This window comes from Conger conger, chromosome 10, assembly GCF_963514075.1.
Source record: "Conger conger chromosome 10, fConCon1.1, whole genome shotgun sequence".
NCBI lineage: Eukaryota > Metazoa > Chordata > Actinopteri > Anguilliformes > Congridae > Conger > Conger conger.
The window spans coordinates 47,375,422-47,393,672 of NC_083769.1; the positions used below are offsets into that span (position 1 = coordinate 47,375,422).

At 41.0% G+C, this 18,251-nt stretch overlaps 4 protein-coding genes across 4 annotated transcripts; all 4 read left to right on the forward strand.

Annotated features, from left to right (window-relative positions):
- The first annotated feature begins 2,037 nt into the window (after positions 1–2,037).
- On the forward strand, positions 2,038–2,657 carry LOC133139283 (transcription factor HES-5-like). The gene is made up of 2 exons (XM_061258718.1): positions 2,038–2,100; positions 2,226–2,657. The coding sequence occupies exons 1-2, from the start codon at positions 2,038–2,040 to the stop codon at positions 2,655–2,657; spliced, it is 495 nt and encodes a 164-aa protein (XP_061114702.1).
- Positions 2,658–6,863: 4,206 nt separating this feature from the next.
- On the forward strand, positions 6,864–7,483 carry LOC133139263 (transcription factor HES-5-like). Its single transcript, XM_061258685.1, has 2 exons — positions 6,864–6,926; positions 7,052–7,483. Exons 1-2 carry the CDS (start codon positions 6,864–6,866, stop codon positions 7,481–7,483), a joined length of 495 nt encoding a protein of 164 aa, XP_061114669.1.
- Positions 7,484–12,523: 5,040 nt separating this feature from the next.
- Positions 12,524–13,131, forward strand: LOC133139582 (transcription factor HES-5-like). Its single transcript, XM_061259155.1, has 2 exons — positions 12,524–12,577; positions 12,700–13,131. The coding sequence occupies exons 1-2, from the start codon at positions 12,524–12,526 to the stop codon at positions 13,129–13,131; spliced, it is 486 nt and encodes a 161-aa protein (XP_061115139.1).
- Positions 13,132–16,586: 3,455 nt separating this feature from the next.
- On the forward strand, positions 16,587–17,206 carry LOC133139278 (transcription factor HES-5-like). The gene is made up of 2 exons (XM_061258710.1): positions 16,587–16,649; positions 16,775–17,206. The coding sequence occupies exons 1-2, from the start codon at positions 16,587–16,589 to the stop codon at positions 17,204–17,206; spliced, it is 495 nt and encodes a 164-aa protein (XP_061114694.1).
- Positions 17,207–18,251: the final 1,045 nt, after the last annotated feature.

The following is an 18,251-nucleotide window of genomic DNA, read 5'->3' on the forward strand; positions in this document are numbered from 1 at the left end:
GGACAATTAAGCAAACAAAAAAACTGAATGGCAGTAAGATACAGTGTGAAATATATATTTGGAAAGTAATTAAACATTAATTTTACAGAAACAAAATTCTTTTTTTAGTTCCAATTCATAAACTAAAGCCCAACTGGTGTCTCAAACATTCAAATCTGATGAATTGCAGTTAGCCACAGATTAACATATTAATTTGGAAAGTGATTGCACACTTTTGTTTTGTGTTGAAAAGTGTATACATTTTTTGTCCCAATTTGAAAACCAGAAAGTGACTAGTGTCTCTAAATGGGAAACTTGTGTTTGTAAAGTAACATTCACACACAGCAGGTATAAAATCCAGTGTCCGTGTATCTATCTCACCTGTAACACTGCAGCTGTTGGGCTGAAATGGCTCAGGCCAGTTGGTGCTTTTGTGCTGGGCCAGCCGTAAGACCTTCTGCCCACACAATGAGGGACCCAGCCCCACAGCGACTGTGATGTGTAATAAGACACACGTCTTTTGTGCTCCATTGAGTGCAGTGAATGGAGGGAGTGTGGGAAACAGAGGAAAACTCTCTCTCAGAGCCCAACAGGGACAGAAGCTGCTGAGACCACAGACCTACAGCCAGTGAGCACAGAGTGCTGAGTGTGCAATATGGCCCAGTTACATGGCTCACATCTACTCTATATTTCATACAAAACCATCTTCTTATGTGGAATAACGCTGGAGTCATTCTTAGAGGGAAGCTAGCCTTGGATCCTGTAGTTTCTGAGAACAAAAGACTGTTGGGTTCAGTGTGGTGTGAACCAGCAAATACTGTACAGCTTGCATATATTAATTATTTTATAACATTTAAAACCTTGTCAAACTGACATTTGGATGCTGTCAAACATAAAGACAAAGATACCACAAAAAAAAATATGCATCACTAATTTTCATAAAAGAAGGTCATTTTGGGGATGAGATTATTTCATCACGGAAATCTTTTAAGAAATCTAGATTAATAATTGAATCTAAAATACAGTACAGATTAAAGAGAGGTTGTGACTGAGATTAGTGGTCTTTCTTTCACATCATTATCCAGTAGTTCTGACTATATTAAACAGCTCTTAGGAACTTTAATGAAACTCTGGCAGTTTATTTTCTCATTTAGGACTTGTGCTGATCAACACTTACAGATGGAGGGCATTCTCTCTAAATGTTTTTGTTTATCTGCCTCTTTATGAAGGAATATTTCTCTCACAAGCCTTACCCCAGGGGGCTTGTTGGATACTGTGCGGGTAATGAAAAGGAATTAGCATTTAAGTGGCACACTTCTATTGTTCAGTGAGACTTTTCTCAATGGACAGAGTGTGGGAAAGCTCAGGAGAGCAGAGTCACACTTCCAGCAGCATTAACAGCCTCAATCCCACCAGCAGCTGATGTTTGGCTGTACACAGAGGATGAAAGGAAAGCTACTCTTTAAAATGAACAAATCAGGTTTAAATCCCACTCTCAGTAGCTATGTGATTAATAGTGTATGCTCAAGTGAAATCCTACAGAATTTCACCTCATACAATACAGTATAAAAAATCAATTTTACTGCATAATATTTCACTGCATATAAGGTATAACTGAGCCAGTCAGCTTGTGTGGTAGAACCTGATGGTGATGCTGTCAGGTTGAGAGGTTCTATATGTGTCAGTCCCACACGTGCACTTTATAATGACGAGCGTGTCTCAGTCTCTGTCTCTGATCCCAACATCAGGCAGCAGAGCTGCTCTCTTTACAGGGTCAGCCCTTTCCCAGATTTACACAGTGCTCTGTGAGTCTCTCTCCATCACCCTCCCCTCCACCTGTTCCCCAGAGACGTGCTCATTGTGCCCCTGCAGTCAGCACTTCATTCAGCATGTGGCAGCTCTGCATTCCTCATTGTCCTCCTCAGCTCTGCCATTGGCTGCACACTGTGAGAACCTCCAAACACACCCAGACCCACACATTCATATGGAGATTACACACTATAAATAGGAGAGAGGGGTCCAGCACATCTCAGACCGCCTCTACACCGAGATACAACCATGGCACCTACAGTCACTGCAGCAACCAGCTACTCCAATGAGCACCTGTTTCTGACCCACAAGGTAAATACAGGACATTATCATTCATAAACTCACTTTACATTACCTAATGTTTGTGTAAATATGCAGTGATGAATGTTTTACACAAGAGTGAGATTGTTAACATTATTCCTGTTTTCCTCTTGCAGCTGAGAAAGCCGGTGGTGGAAAAGATGCGCAGAGATCGAATCAACAGCAGCATCGAGCAGCTCAAGTCTCTCCTGGGCCCAGAGTTCCACAGCCAGGACTCCAGCTCCAAGCAGGAGAAAGCTGACATACTGGAGATGACAGTTTTCTTCCTGAGACGACAGCACCAGCACCAGTCAGCTAACAGCACATCCTGCTCTTCAGATGTCAGTGAGGGCTACTCCAGGTGTGCGCAAGAGATCGTCAGCTTCCTGTCCCGCTATGAAGTGAAGACACCGTCCCAGAGAAGACTGCTGAGCCATTTCCAAAAGCTGCAGCCTTCCTCTGACAAGAGCAAGATTGAGTTTGCACTGCCTCAGCTGAGCTCTCCAGCCCACAACAGCAGCAGCAAAGAGGAGACTGCAGCCAGCAGCGCCCTCTGGAGGCCCTGGTAGAGTCCTGCAGACTGCCTCACAATCACACCAACAGAATTCAACATGTCTGTTGTACAAGGACATGGACAGCGATTCTCAGGATGTAGGAAGTGTTCTTCCCCTTCTGCATGTGCAGGAGGTTTAATGCTCTGCTTTCACTAAGAGAAAGCCTGAAAAGTCTTCATGACTCTTGCCAATATTTGGTGAAAATATCTCAACTATTTCTTGTCAAAGAGGAAAGGTTCCTTTCATGGAAAATGTCCTTGTTTCTATAGTTATGTGATAACGACTGAACAATATTGTGTCTTCTGTTTAGACTCCATATGTGAATGAGATGAACCCTTTACCCAAACTGGGTATGATTGTATTATTGATGTTGATTGCATTGGGGGAAACATTCTTCGATAGAGGCAATTATACAGGCTATTCTGTTTGCTCTAGAGGTATGCATTGTACTACTGCATGTGGAAAAGAATACCTTCTGTGAAGGTCAAATGTCACATTGTAGCATGACAAATGCTTCATGTAAAATCGAAATTCCATATTTGGAGTTTGTGCACAGGTATAAATGCCTGTCAGATTCCCATGAAGAAAGTTCATGGGAATATTTGGTGAAATATCTATAGCTAGTTCATGCTTAACAAGATTTATTGAATTGAAAACGTCCATATGTCTTGTCATTTAATGATGACTGAACAATATTTGTCTTCTGTTGAGACTCCATATGTGAATGAAATTAACTCTTTACCCAAACTGGGTATCATCTTTAAGTTTTGATGTTATTTGCATCTGGAGAAAAATGCCTCTGTGAAGGCAGTTCTGTTGGTGATTGTGTATCTTTATGTATGTATTTTACTGCATATGAAAAACTTTCCTTCTGTGAAGGCAAATTTTGATGTTTAAGCATAAGAAATGCTTAATGTGAAATAATAATTTCACATCTGAAATTGTTGTACTGTCATAAATTCCTGATAAGATTCCAATTAAGGAAGTCTTGTTATATCTGTTATAGGATTTTACAACAATACTCTAAAAATGAATACTCATTCCTGAGTGAGAATTTTTAAAGTGTTGAAACTTTGCATCCTCTCTTGTCTTTTATGAAGATGATTGTAAAATGTACAGCTCCACTGTGAGCTATCTTGTGTCTTGAAGATGTCTTCAAACTGCCAGTGATGTGTTTCACTCTAAGAGTGATTATTATGAATGAATAAATTCAGTGAAAATATATCTATTGGTTCTTTGCCTCATTTACGACAGAAACTCAACAAAAATGTAATGAAGGTGTCAATCAGCATAACACCATTTCTGAGTTATTAACAGGTAGAGCATCAATATTGGAACTGAAATAATAATAATATTTACTGCTATATAATCTGATCCTCTTCTGCTTAAATGTATTTGCTTCAGGTGTATCACATCCCGAGTGTGTCTGACTGTAGCGTCACAAGTGTGTGCCTGAATCATCAAGTACAATGGCCAAGCACATACAATCAAATTTAAATGAAATATCATTTTTAGATGTGATAATTATATCACTGTATTCTTTACATTCTCACATTAATTGAGAAAGGAATACAGACAGACAGAGATATAGACAGTATGAGATGTAATCATTTAAGTAAAGTCAAAATGTGAATAGAGAATTTTATATATTGCTATAATATGTAAAATAACTTTCATGTGCGAAACCATTCCTAATAATATTGCACTTAAGTTGATATTTTGCACTTAGAATTTAATCTTCATTCATGAATATTCATGAAAAGAAACTGCAATTAATTCAAATCAGATGACACAAATGCATATTCCAGGACAATTAAGCAAACAAAAAAACAGAATGGCAGTAAGATACAGTGTGAAATATATATTTGGAAAGTAATTAAACATTAATTTTACAGAAACAAAATTCTTTTTTTAGTTCCAATTCATGAACTAAAGCCCAACTGGTGTCTCAACCACTCAAATCTGATGAATTGCAGTTAGCCACAGATTAACATATTAATTTGGAAAGTGATTGCACACTTTTGTTTTGTGTTGAAAAGTGTATACCTTTTTTGTCCCAATTTGAAAACCAGAAAGTGACTAGTGTCTCTAAATGGGAAACTTGTGTCTGTAAAGTAACATTCACACACAGCAGGTATAGAATCCAGTGTCCGTGTATTTGTCTCACCTGTAACACTGCAGCTGTTGGGCTGAAATGGCTCAGGCCAGTTGGTGCTTTTGTGCTGGGCCAGCCGTAAGACCTTCTGCCCACACAATGAGGGACCCAGCCCCACAGCGACTGTGATGTGTAATAAGACACACGTCTTTTGTGCTCCATTGAGTGCAGTGAATGGAGGGAGTGTGGGAAACAGAGGAAAACTCTCTCTCAGAGCCCAACAGGGACAGAAGCTGCTGAGACCACAGACCTACAGCCAGTGAGCACAGAGTGCTGAGTGTGAAATATGGCCCAGTTACATGGCTCACATCTCCTCTATATTTCATACAAAACCATCTTCTTATGTATAATAATGCTGGAGTCATTCTTAGAGGGAAGCTAGCCTTGGATCCTGTAGTTTCTGAGAAAAAAAGACTATTGGGTTCAGTGTTGGCGGCACGGGTGGTGCAGTGGGTAGCACTGCCGCCTCACAGCAAGGAGGTCCTGGGTTCGAATCCCCGTCGGCCGGGACCTCTCTGTGCGGAGTTTGCATGTTCTCCCCGTGTCTGCGTGGGTTTCCTCCGGGTACTCCGGTTTCCTCCCACAGTCCAAAGACATGCATGTTAGGCTGATTGGAGAGTCTAAAATTGCCCGGAGGTATGAGTGTGTGAGTGTGTGTGTGAGTGAATGGTGTGTGTGCCCTGCAATGGACTGGCGACCTGTCCAGGGTGTATTCCTGCCTTTCGCCCAATGTATGCTGGGATAGGCTCCAGCCCCCCTGCGACCCTGATCAGGATAAGCGGGTTCAGATAATGGATGGATGGATGGATGGTTCAGTGTGGCGTGAACCAGCAAATACTGTACAGCTTGCATATATTAATAATTTTGAAATATTTAGATCCTTGTAAAATTGACATTTGGATGTTTTCAAGCACAAGGCCAAAGTTACCCCAACAAAATTATGCATCACTAATTATCATACAAGAAGGTCATTTGGCGGAGGAGATTATTAAATCGCGGAAATGCTTTAAGAAATCTAGATGAATAATAAAATCTAAAATACAGTACAGATTAAAGAGAGGTTGTGACTGAGATTAGTGGTCTTTCTTTCACATCATTATCCAATAGTTCTGACTATATTAAACAGCTCTTAGGAACTTTCATGAAACTCTGGCAGTTTATTTTCTCATTTAGGACTTGTGCTGATCAACACTTACGGATGGAGGGCATTCTCGCTAAATGTTTGTGTTTATCTGCCTCTTTGTGAAGGAATATTTCTCTAACAAGCCTTACCCCAGGGGGCTTGTTGGATACTGTGCGGGTCATGAAAAGGAATTAGCATTTAAGTGGCACACTTCTATTGTTCAGTGAGACTTTTCTCAATGGACAGAGTGTGGGAAAGCTCAGGAGAGCAGAGTCACACTTCCAGCAGCATTAACAGCCTCAATCCCACCAGCAGCTGTACACAGAGGATGAAAGGAAAGCTACTCTTTAAAATGAACAAATCAGGTTTAAATCCCACTCTCAGTAGCTATGTGATTAATAGTTTATGCTCAAGTGAAATCCAACAGAATTTCACCTCATACAATACAGTATAAAAAATCAATTTTACTGCATAATATTTCACTGCATATAAGGTATAACTGAGCCAGTCAACTTGTGTGGGAGAACCTGATGGTGATGCTGTAAGGTTGAGAGGTTATATATGTGTCAGTCCCACACGTGCACTTTATAATGACGAGCGTGTCTCAGTCTCTGTCTCTGATCCCAACATCAGGCAGCAGAGCTGCTCTCTTTACAGGGTCAGCCCTTTCCCAGATTCACACAGTGCTCTGTGAGTCTCTCTCCATCACCCTCCCCTCCACCTGTTCCCCAGAGACGTGCTCATTGTGCCCCTGCAGTCAGCACGTCATTCAGCATGTGGCAGCTCTGCATTCCTCATTGTCCTCCTCAGCTCTGCCATTGGCTGCACACTGTGAGAACCTCCAAACACACCCAGACCCACACATTCATATGGAGATTACACACTATAAATAGGAGAGAGGGGTCCAGCACATCTCAGACCGCCTCTACACCGAGATACAACCATGGCACCTACAGTCACTGCAGCAACCAGCTATTCCAATGAGCACCTGAGACTGACTCACAAGGTAAATACAGGACATTATCATTCATGAACTCACTTTACATTGCCTAATGTTTGTGTAAATATACAGTCATGAATGTCTTATACAAGAGTGAGATTGTTAACATTATTCCTGTTTTCCTCTTGCAGTTGAGAAAGCCAGTGGTGGAAAAGATGCGCAGAGATCGAATCAACAGCAGCATCGAGCAGCTCAAGTCTCTCCTGGGCCCAGAGTTCCACAGCCAGAACTCCAGCTCCAAGCAGGAGAAAGCTGACATCCTGGAGATGACCGTTTGCTTCCTGAGACGGCAGCACCAGCACCAGTCAGCTAACAGCACATCCTGCTCTTCAGCTGTCAGTGAGGGCTACTCCAGGTGTGCGCAAGAGATCGTCAGCTTCCTGTCCCGCTATGAAGTGAAGACACCGTCCCAGAGAAGACTGCTGAGCCATTTCCAAAAGCTGCAGCCTTCCTCTGACAAGAGCAAGATCGAGTTTGCACTGCCTCAGCTGAGCTCTCCAGCCCACAACAGCAGCAGCAAAGAGGAGACTGCAGCCAGCAGCGCCCTCTGGAGGCCCTGGTAGAGTCCTGCAGACTGCCTCACAATCACACCAACAGAATTCAACATGTCTGTTGTACAAGGACATGGACAGCGATTCTCAGGATGTAGGAAGTGTTCTTCCTCTTCTGCATGTGCAGGAGGTTTAATGCTCTGCTTTCATTAAGAGAAAGCCTGAAAAGTCTTCATGACTCTTGCCAATATTTGGTGAAAATATCTCAACTATTTCTTGTCAAAGAGGAAATGTTCCTTTCATGGAAAATGTCCTTGTTTCTATAGTTATGTGATACCGACTGAACAATATTGTGTCTTCTGTTTAGACTGTTTAGACTATGTGAATGAGATGAACCCTTTACCCAAACTGGGTTTGATTGTATTATTGATATCGATTGCATTGGGGGAAACATTCTGCGATAGAGGCAATTATAGAGGCTATTCTGTTTGCTCTAGAGGTATGCATTGTACTATTGCATGTGGAAAAGAATACCTTCTGTGAAGGTCAAATGTCACATTGTAGCATGACAAATGCTTCAGGGAAAATCGAAATTCCATATTTGGAGTTTGTGCACAGGTATGAATGCCTGTCAGATTCCCATGAAGAAAGTTTATGGGAATATTTGGTGAAAAATGTATTATTAAATTATTTCATGCCTTAAGATTCAAATAGAAAACTTCCATATGTCTGGTCATTTAATGATGACTGAACAATATTGTGTCTTCTGTTAAGACTGTATGTGAATGAGATTAAGTCTTTACCCAAACTGGGTATCATATTTAAGTGTTGATGTTATTTGCATCTGGAGAAAAATGCCTCTGTGAAGGCAGTTATATTGGTGATTGTTTATTTCTATGTATGCGTTATATTGCATATGAAAACAATACCTTCTGTGAAGGCAAAATTATATGTTGTAGCATAAGAAATGCTTTATGTAGAATAATAATTCCACATCTGGAATGTTTGTACTGGATTAAATTCCTGATAAGATTCCTGTTAAGGAAGTCTTGTTATATTTCTTATAGGATTTTAAAACTATGCTCTAAAAATGAATACTCATTACTATTGTTTAAGTGTTGAAACTTTACACCCTCTCTTGTCTTTTATGAAGATGATTGTAAAATGTACAGCTCCACAGTGAGCTATCTTGTGTCTTGAAGATGTCTTCAACCTGACTGTGATGTGTTTCACTCGAAGAGTGATTATTATGAATAAATTCAGTGAAAATGTATCTCTTGGTTCTTTGCATCATTTATGACCCAAACTCAACCAAAAACTAATGAATCAGCAAGACACAATTTCAGAGTTCACAAAGAATTAACAGAAAGAGCATCAACATTGAACAGAAATATTAATGATATTACTGCTATATAATCTGTTCCTATTCTGCTGAAATTCATTGATGCAGTTGCATCAAACCCAGAGTGTGTCTGAGGTTTATTTTAACATTGTGTGCCTGAATCATGAAAAACAATTACATTACATTACGCTAATGGAATTTGGCAGACGCTCTTATCCAGAGCGACGTACAGTTGATTAGACTACGCAGGAGACAATGCAGAGTTAAGGGCCTTGCTCAAGAGCCCAACGGCTGTGCGGATCTTATTGTGGCTACACCGGGATTAGAACCACCGACCTTGCGTGTCCCAGTCCTTTACTTTAACCACTACACTACAATGGCAAAGCAATTACGTCTGGATTACAGTGTAGTGTGATAGCTGCATGTAATGCAGATATGAGCATAATTTTGTGTCCTCACATTCACAGACAGAAAGACAAACAGACAGTTGTATACATTGACAGGAATTTTAATGAATCCCTGATTGTTCAAAGGTTATTGTGCCTTTTTTTTTTTTTTCATCACAACTGAGATAACTTTCAAGTGTTAAAACTCTCCTAATAATATTTTAGACACATGTTCAAATAACTCAAATCAGACTATGAAATTAAATAAATAAATAAATAAATAAATAAATAAATAAACCAAGAAACAGGATGGCAGTTAGGCACAGTGTAAAATATTCATTTGGGGTATAATTACGCATTTATTTTACTGGAACTACATACATTTTTCGGTTCCAATTCAAAACCTTGAAACTGACTGGTGTCTCTCTATGGGAAACTTGTATATGATTCAATTTAAACTTCCGTACACGGTATAAACAAAGCATGCAAATAAAGCATGCCCGGAAGTTTGTAAAACATTGTAAAAAGGATTTTGACACGTGGACTGACATATTTCACACCAAGTGTTAAGGCCACCATCAAGGAAGTTGCTGGGTGTTAGGCAAAACACAGGGACCGCTTTGCTATGAAGTGGGCACGTGGATCAGGGAGCATAAACCTGCTTAAATACAGGCCTACTTTAAAATGTAAATTGGTTGATGTAAACATAATCGTGGTTACACGTTGCTGTTTAATTTACTTTGTGTGTGAATATGTTGTGCCAAAACGTCGTCTAATCGACCACGCGTGGCTCATTGGAATTAACGTGAAGAGGCACCCACAGAATAAATGAAATCGTCCATCCAAAGAGCATTTACATTTTCACATTCGGCAGCTTAGTTTTACGAAGAAAAAAAAGGCATTGTCTATCTGAATAATGTTATTTCAATTTGAACCCTGACACAGCATTTTCGATCTCAAGAAGCAAATGTATAGGTATCCTAATTCGGATATCGAATTATAATTTTAATTAGAATTAGGGCAGACTTGCACGAAGTGATTAAAGAAACGCTGAATTAATTAACGCATTTTGTGAACGCGTGCCATTACATTTGCATTCAGCATTTTCTAACTTCTAGGACCTACAATTTGGCATGTTTATGCTTGCAAAAATAACTGGAGAATACAGAATGAAAACGATCCTAAACAATAAAAAGATTAGGCAACTTGACACCGCGCTTTGCGCATTTCGGCCCGTGGAGCTCAAGCTCTTTGGCCTTTCCCACACTCGCATAGACGCCTGCGACAACAGAGATAACATCAATTAGCGATTCTGCCGCAGACATTGTTTGGTCGTAGAAGGGGGAGAAAGCAGTGGTATTTGCCCGCCTGCTATATGTGTGACGGGCGCTGGACCTGAAGCCGACACACCTCCCCCTCAAAGCCGACCTGCTGCTGAGCGGTGCGATCAAACGCTTCCCACAGCGCGTCGCTGTAATTAGCGCGCGATCTCCTGGGACACGCTTCCCCCTTCCCCTCCGGTGAGTGTGTGGGAAAGCCCTTCGCCACTGGGACTCACACACCTGACAGTCAGCTGCTCTTTTTGCGCTTTTTATCCTGTGACGGAATTCAAAAACACCCCGCGCGCCCTAGTCAGGACACCTCTCCTGCAATAACACTTGTTATTAACGCGACTTCTGCGAGGTGGGCGCCATCGCTACGCGTGAAAATATTTCAGCCGGCACACTTTCTCAGCGTCTTGGCTTTTACTGGGTATTTTCAAAGCGCAACATTATTACATTACATTACAAAGCATTTAGCAGACGCTCTTATCCCGAGCGACATACAACGAAGTGCAGATCGAACACAGGAACACGTGTGAAGAGGACCCTAGAGGACAGTACGGTTCCGACAACAGGTTGTCCTGGTTGTTGTGAAAATCATAGCATTACATATGATCACATAGGCCTCTTCTGTACATCCACATAGGCCTAATGGTGATGCAATTGAACTGTGGCCCAGTGACACAGATCTGACATTACTGTGGGATCTAAAGCAATTGTGCAATGATTGTGCCTAAAATGCAACAAATTGTTAGGTACTGTAAACTTTGTGTACATCCTGTGATGGATTGGCAACCTGTCCTGTACTCCTGACCTTTTCCAAATGCATGCTGGGATAGGCTCCTGTGACCCTGCAAGAATAAGATGGGTCGATAATGGATGGATAGACGGATGGATGGATATGTATACCTCTTGTTTCTCCCAAAATGTTTGGATAATAAATAATAAATTCAAAAGTACCATCTGTTTGTTATTATTGTAAAATCCAAAAGTACCATCAACATTTTACCTGTATTTTACAGCTGGTACATAGAATTAAAAACACTATGTGAGCTTTATGGTTGGGAAGATAGAAGCATATCTTCAAAGACTTGTGTAGTGGGGGGTGTGGGGGGTGGGGGTCAGGTCTGTTGAGTGGGGATGTGTGAGTCGGCTCCAGAGCTGGTTTCCCACACTCGCCCCCCATTCACTGCTCAATATTCTCAGCACAGGACAATGGAAGTGTGCCACAGGGAGAGGCTGGATAATTATGTTTAATGGACATTCCCGCAGGGACATCTGTGGCTCATCTATGTAGGTGTGTGTGTGTCTTTACATTAAATATTGAGAGATGGGTTGGGTTGTAGACACATGACTGTCTATATGCACATGAACACACATACACTCTCAGAAATAAAGGGACAAAAAGTGCCTAAAAAGTGACAACAAATGCTTTTCCCTGTGGGCGGTACCCTATGCATGAAATTGGCCAGCAATACGTCATGACTTTTTTTAATGTATTGCTTGGGAAACATCCTCATTTGTACCTTAAGAAAACATGACTGTACTTTCAGAGTACATTTGAGAATTTTGGTCCTTGAAGAACATGAATGTACTTGCACTGTCACCTTATTTCTGAGAGTGTACACACAGACAGAAACACACACACACACACACACAGACAGACACACTTCTTATCTATATAACTGTAGTCTATCCCCCCCATGTGAAATGGCTACTGTCTCATCCCCTCCCCATCTGCAGAAGCTGACTGTGGCTGGGATATTCCCAGGTAATAAAGGTCTCTGGCGGGTTGGTGTGGTTTATTGCTCAGTGTTGCTGATAGGTGGAGGACCGTCTCCCGTGGAACAGCATGCAGCCAGTTACCCATGAAATTATTGATGTTTCCCCCATTGTGTGGCAGGACGCGCCCACAGGCCTCAGAGTGTGGGAAACCTAACCCAGCTCTGGGCCCATGGCTTTGTAATGCAAATCAGCTCCTATAAATAGGAGCCAGGAGTCCCTCAGTCACACCACACTCCAGCAGCTTCCACAGAGAAACCAGCTCCTCACTCCAACCAGAATGGCACCCTGCTCCTTCAGCACTGACTACAGCAGCCTCAAGATGTCTCATAAAGTGAGTATCAGGATCAGTGTGTTTATCAAACATCTGTGTGTGGGATTAAAGCAGTTTGATTCACTGTTGTTGTGCATCTAGAGCTCTCCACTAACCTGTTTTCTCTCTTTGTGTGCTAACAGCTGAGAAAGCCGGTGGTGGAAAAGATGCGCAGAGATCGAATCAACAGCAGCATCGAGCAGCTCAAGTCTCTCCTGGGCCCAGAGTTCCACAGCCAGGACTCCAGCTCCAAGCAGGAGAAAGCTGACACGCTGGAGATGACAGTTTGCTTCCTGAGACGGCAGCACCAGCACCAGTCAGCTAACAGCACATCCTGCTCTTCAGATGTCAGTGAGGGCTACTCCAGGTGTGCGCAAGAGATCGTCAGCTTCCTGTCCCGCTATGAAGTGAAGACACCGTCCCAGAGAAGACTGCTGAGCCATTTCCAAAAGCTGCAGCCTTCCTCTGACAAGAGCAAGATTGAGTTTGCACTGCCTCAGCTGAGCTCTCCAGCCCACAACAGCAGCAGCAAAGAGGAGACTGCAGCCAGCAGCGCCCTCTGGAGGCCCTGGTAGAGTCCTGCAGGCTGCCTCACAATCACACCAACAGAATTCAACATGTCTGTTGTACAAGGACATGGACAGCGATTCTCAGGATGTAGGAAGTGTTCTTCCTCTTCTGCATGTGCAGGAGGTTTAATGCTCTGCTTTCACTAAGAGAAAGCCTGAAAAGTCTTCATGACTCTTGCCAATATTTGGTTAAATTAAATATCTTAACTATTTCTTGTCAAAGAAGAAATGTTACTTTCATGGAAAATGTCCATGTTTCTACGGTCATTTAATGATGACTGAACAACATTGTGTCTTGTGTTGAGACTCCATATGTGAATGAGATGCACTCTTTACCCAAACTGGGTATCATCTTTAAGTGTTGATGTTATTTGCATCTGGAGAAAAATGCCTCTGTGAAGGACAGTTATAGAGGCGATTGTGTATCTATGTACGTGTTTTACTGCATGTACACAAAATACCTTCTATGAAGGCAAAATTTGATCCTGTAGCATAAGAAATGGTTTATGTTACATTTGAATTCCACATCTGGAGTTTGTATAAATTCCTGATAAGATTTCTGTGAAGAAAGTTTTGTTATATTGTTCTAGAATGTTATGATATATTTTTGTTCTAGAAACTACGCTCTAAATGAATACTCATTACTGAGTGAAAATTGTTGAAGTGTTGAAACTTTACACCCTCTCTTGTCTTTTATAAAGATGATTGTAAAATGTACAGCTCCACCGTGGGCTACCTTGTGTCTTGAAGATGTCTTCAAACTGACAGTGATGTGTTTCACTCTAAGAGTGATTATTATGAATGAATAAATTCAGTGAAAATGTATCAATTGGTTCTTTGCATCATTTACGACAGAAACTCAACAAAAAAGTAATGAAGGTGTCAATCAGCATAACAACAGTTCAGCCTTATTAATAGGTAGAGCATCAACATTGGACAGAAATAATAATAATATTTACTGCTATATCATCTGATCCTATTCTGCTTAAATGTATTTGCTTCAGGTGTATCACATCCCGAGTGTGTCTGACTGTAGCGTCACAAATGTGTGCCTGAATCATCAAGTACAATGGCCAAGTACATACAATCAAATTAAAATTAAATATCATTTTTAGATGTGATAATTATATCACTGTATTCTTTACATTCGCACATTGATTGAGAAAGGAATACAGACAGACAGAGATATAAACAGTATGAGACAAAATCATTTAAGTAAATTCAAAATGTGAATAGAGAATTTTATACTTTGTAAAATACATATACATGTAAAATAACTTTCATGTGCGAAATCATTCCTAATAATATTGTACCTAAGATGATATTTTACACTGACAATTTAGTCTCATGAATATTCATGAAAAGAAACTGCAATTCATTCAAATCAGATGACACAAATGCATATTCCAGGACAATTAAGCAAACAAAAAAAACTGAATGGCAGTAAGATACAGTGTGAAATATATATTTGGAAAGTAATTAAACATTAATTTTACAGAAACAAAATTCTTTTTTTAGTTCCAATTCATAAACTAAAGCCCAACTGGTGTCTCAACCACTCAAATCTGATGAATTGCAGTTAGCCACAGATTTACATATTAATTTGGAAAGTGATTGCACACTTTTGTTTTGTGTTGAAAAGTGTATACATTTTTTGTCCCAATTTGAAAACCAGAAAGTGACTAGTGTCTCTAAATGGGAAACTTGTGTCTGTAAAGTAACATTGACACACAGCAGGTATAAAATCCAGTGTCCGTGTATCTATCTCACCTGTAACACTGCAGCTGTTGGGCTGAAATGGCTCAGGCCAGTTGGTGCTTTTGTGCTGGGCCAGCCGTAAGACCTTCTGCCCACACAATGAGGGACCCAGCCCCACAGCGACTGTGATGTGTAATAAGACACACGTCTTTTGTGCTCCATTGAGTGCAGTGAATGGAGGGAGTGTGGGAAACAGAGGAAAACTCTCTCTCAGAGCCCAACAGGGACAGAAGCTGCTGAGACCACAGACCTACAGCCAGTGAGCACAGAGTGCTGAGTGTGAAATATGGCCCAGTTACATGGCTCACATCTCCTCTATATTTCATACAAAACCTTCTTCTTATGTGGAATAACGCTGGAGTCATTCTTAGAGGGAAGCTCACCTTGGATCCTGTAGTTTCTGAGAACAAAAGACTGTTGGGTTCAGTGTGGTGTGAACCAGCAAATACTGTACAGCTTGCATATATTAATTATTTCATAATATTTAAAACCTTGTCAAACTGACATTTGTATGCTGTCAAACATAAAGACAAAGATACCACAAACAAAAATATGCATCACTAATTATCATAAAAGAAGTTCATAAAAGAAGTTCATAATCTCATAAGAGATTATTAAATCGGGGGAATTTTTAAAGAAATCTAGATTAATAATTAAATCTAAAATACAGTACAGATTAAAGAGAGGTTGTGACTGAGATTAGTGGTCTTTCTTTCACATCATTATCCAGTAGTTCTGACTATATTAAAGAGCTCTTAGGAACTTTAATGAAACTCTGGCAGTTTATTTTCTCCTTTAGGTCTTGTGCTGATCAACACTTACAGATGGAGGGCATTCTCTCTAAATGTTTGTGTTTATCTGCCTCTTTATGAAGGAATATTTCTCTAACAAGCCTTACCCCAGGGGGCTTGTTGGATACTGTGCGGGTCATGAAAAGGAATTAGCATTTAAGTGGCACACTTCTATTGTTCAGTGAGACTTTTCTCAATGGACAGAGTGTGGGAAAGCTCAGGAGAGCAGAGTCACACTTCCAGCAGCATTAACAGCCTCAATCCCACCAGCAGCTGATGTTTGGCTGTACACAGAAGATGAAAGGAAAGCTACTCTTTAATGTGAACAAATCAGGTTTAAATCCCACTCTCAGTAGCTATGTGATTAATAGTGTATGCTCAAGTGAAATCCTACAGAATTTCACCTCATACAATACAGTATAAAAAATCAATTTTACTGCATAATATTTCACTGCATAAAAGGTATAACTGAGCCAGTCAACTTGTGTGGGAGAACCTGATGGTGATGCTGTAAGGTTGAGAGGTTATATAGGTGTCAGTCCCACACGTGCACTTTATAATGACGAGCGTGTCTCAGTCTCTGTCTCTGATCCCAACATCAGGCAGCAGAGCTGCTCTCTTTACAGGGTCAGCCCTTTCCCAGATTCACACAGTGCTCTGTGAGTCTCTCTCCATCACCCTCCCCTCCACCTGTTCCCCAGAGACGTGCTCATTGTGCCCCTGCAGTCAGCACTTCATTCAGCATGTGGCAGCTCTGCATTCCTCATTGTCCTCCTCAGCTCTGCCATTGGCTGCACACTGTGAGAACCTCCAAACACACCCAGACCCACACATTCATATGGAGATTACACACTATAAATAGGAGAGAGGGGTCCAGCACATCTCAGACCGCCTCTACACCGAGATACAACCATGGCACCGACAGTCACTGCAGCAACCAGCTATTCCAATGAGCACCTGAGTATGACTCACAAGGTAAATACAGGACATAATCTTTCATAAACTCACTTTGCATGGTCTAATGTTTGTGTAAATATGCAGTCATGAATGTCTGATAAAAGAGTGAGATTGTTAACATTATTCCTGTTTTCCTCTTGCAGCTGAGAAAGCCAGTGGTGGAAAAGATGTGCAGAGATCGAATCAACAGCAGCATCGAGCAGCTCAAGTCTCTCCTGGGCCCAGAGTTCCACAGCCAGGACTCCAGCTCCAAGCAGGAGAAAGCTGACATCCTGGAGATGACAGTTTGCTTCCTGAGACGGCAGCACCAGCACCAGTCAGCTAACAGCACATCCTGCTCTTCAGCTGTCAGTGAGGGCTACTCCAGGTGTGCGCAAGAGATCGTCAGCTTCCTGTCCCGCTATGTATTGAAGACACCGTCCCACAGAAGACTGCTGAGCCATTTCCAAAAGCTGCAGCCTTCCTCTGACAAGAGCAAGATCAAGTTTGCACTGCCTCAGCTGAGCTCTCCAGCCCACAACAGCAGCAGCAAAGAGGAGACTGCAGCCAGCAGCGCCCTCTGGAGGCCCTGGTAGAGTCCTGCAGACTGCCTCACAATCACACCAACAGAATTGAACATGTCTGTTGTACAAGGACATGGACAGCGATTCTCAGGATGTAGGAAGTGTTCTTCCTCTTCTGCATGTGCAGGAGGTTTAATGCTCTGCTTTCACTAAGGGAAAGCCTGAAAAGTCTTCATGACTCTTGCCAATATTTGGTGAAAATATCTCAACTATTTCTTGTCAAAGAGGAAATGTTCCTTTCATGGAAAATGTCCTTGTTTCTATAGTTATTTGATAATGATTGAACAATATTGTGTCTTCCATATAGGCAATTATACAGGCGATTCTGTTTGCTCTGGAGGTATGCATTGTACTACTGCATGTGGAAAGAAATATCTTCTGTGAAGGTCAAATGTCACATTGTAGCATGACAAATGCTTCATGTAAAATCGAAATTCCATCTTTGGAGTTTGTGCACAGGTATAAATGCCTGTCAGATTCCCATGAAGAAAGTTTATGGGAATATTTGGTGAAATATCTATAGATAGTTCATGCCAAACAAGATTTATTGAATTGAAAACGTCCATATGTCTGGTCATTTAATGATGACTGAACAATATTTGTCTTCTGTTGAGACTCCATATGTGAATGAAATGAACTCTTTACCCAAACTGGGTATCATCTTTAAGTGTTGATGTTATTTGCATCTGGAGAAAAATGCCTCTGTGAAGGCAGTTATATTGGTGATTGTGTATTTCTTTGTATGCGTTATATTGCCTATGAAAACAATACCTTCTGTGAAGGCAAAATTTTATGTTGTAGCATAAGAAATGCTTCATGTAGAATAATAATTCCACATCTGGAATGTTTGTACTGCCATAAATTCCTGATAGGATTCCTGTTAAGGAAGTCTTGTTATATTTCTTATAGGATTTTAAAACTATGCTCTAAAAATGAATACTCATTACTGTATTCATAAAATGTTCAGCTGCATTGTGAGCTATCTTGTGTCTTGAAGATGTCTTCAACCTGACAGTGATGTTTTTTTCACTCGAAGAGTGATTATTATGAATAAATT

Excerpts from the sequence above, each read along its gene's own strand:
- LOC133139582 (XM_061259155.1), top strand. The coding sequence starts at position 12,524 with ATGGCACCCTGCTCCTTCAGCACTGACTACAGCAGCCTCAAGATGTCT. Across the intron at positions 12,578-12,699 it reads GCCTCAAGATGTCTCATAAA|CTGAGAAAGCCGGTGGTGGA; the intron begins GTGAGTATCAGG and ends GTGTGCTAACAG.
- LOC133139278 (XM_061258710.1), top strand. The coding sequence starts at position 16,587 with ATGGCACCGACAGTCACTGCAGCAACCAGCTATTCCAATGAGCACCTG. Across the intron at positions 16,650-16,774 it reads ACCTGAGTATGACTCACAAG|CTGAGAAAGCCAGTGGTGGA; the intron begins GTAAATACAGGA and ends TTCCTCTTGCAG.
- LOC133139263 (XM_061258685.1), top strand. The coding sequence starts at position 6,864 with ATGGCACCTACAGTCACTGCAGCAACCAGCTATTCCAATGAGCACCTG. Across the intron at positions 6,927-7,051 it reads ACCTGAGACTGACTCACAAG|TTGAGAAAGCCAGTGGTGGA; the intron begins GTAAATACAGGA and ends TTCCTCTTGCAG.
- LOC133139283 (XM_061258718.1), top strand. The coding sequence starts at position 2,038 with ATGGCACCTACAGTCACTGCAGCAACCAGCTACTCCAATGAGCACCTG. Across the intron at positions 2,101-2,225 it reads ACCTGTTTCTGACCCACAAG|CTGAGAAAGCCGGTGGTGGA; the intron begins GTAAATACAGGA and ends TTCCTCTTGCAG.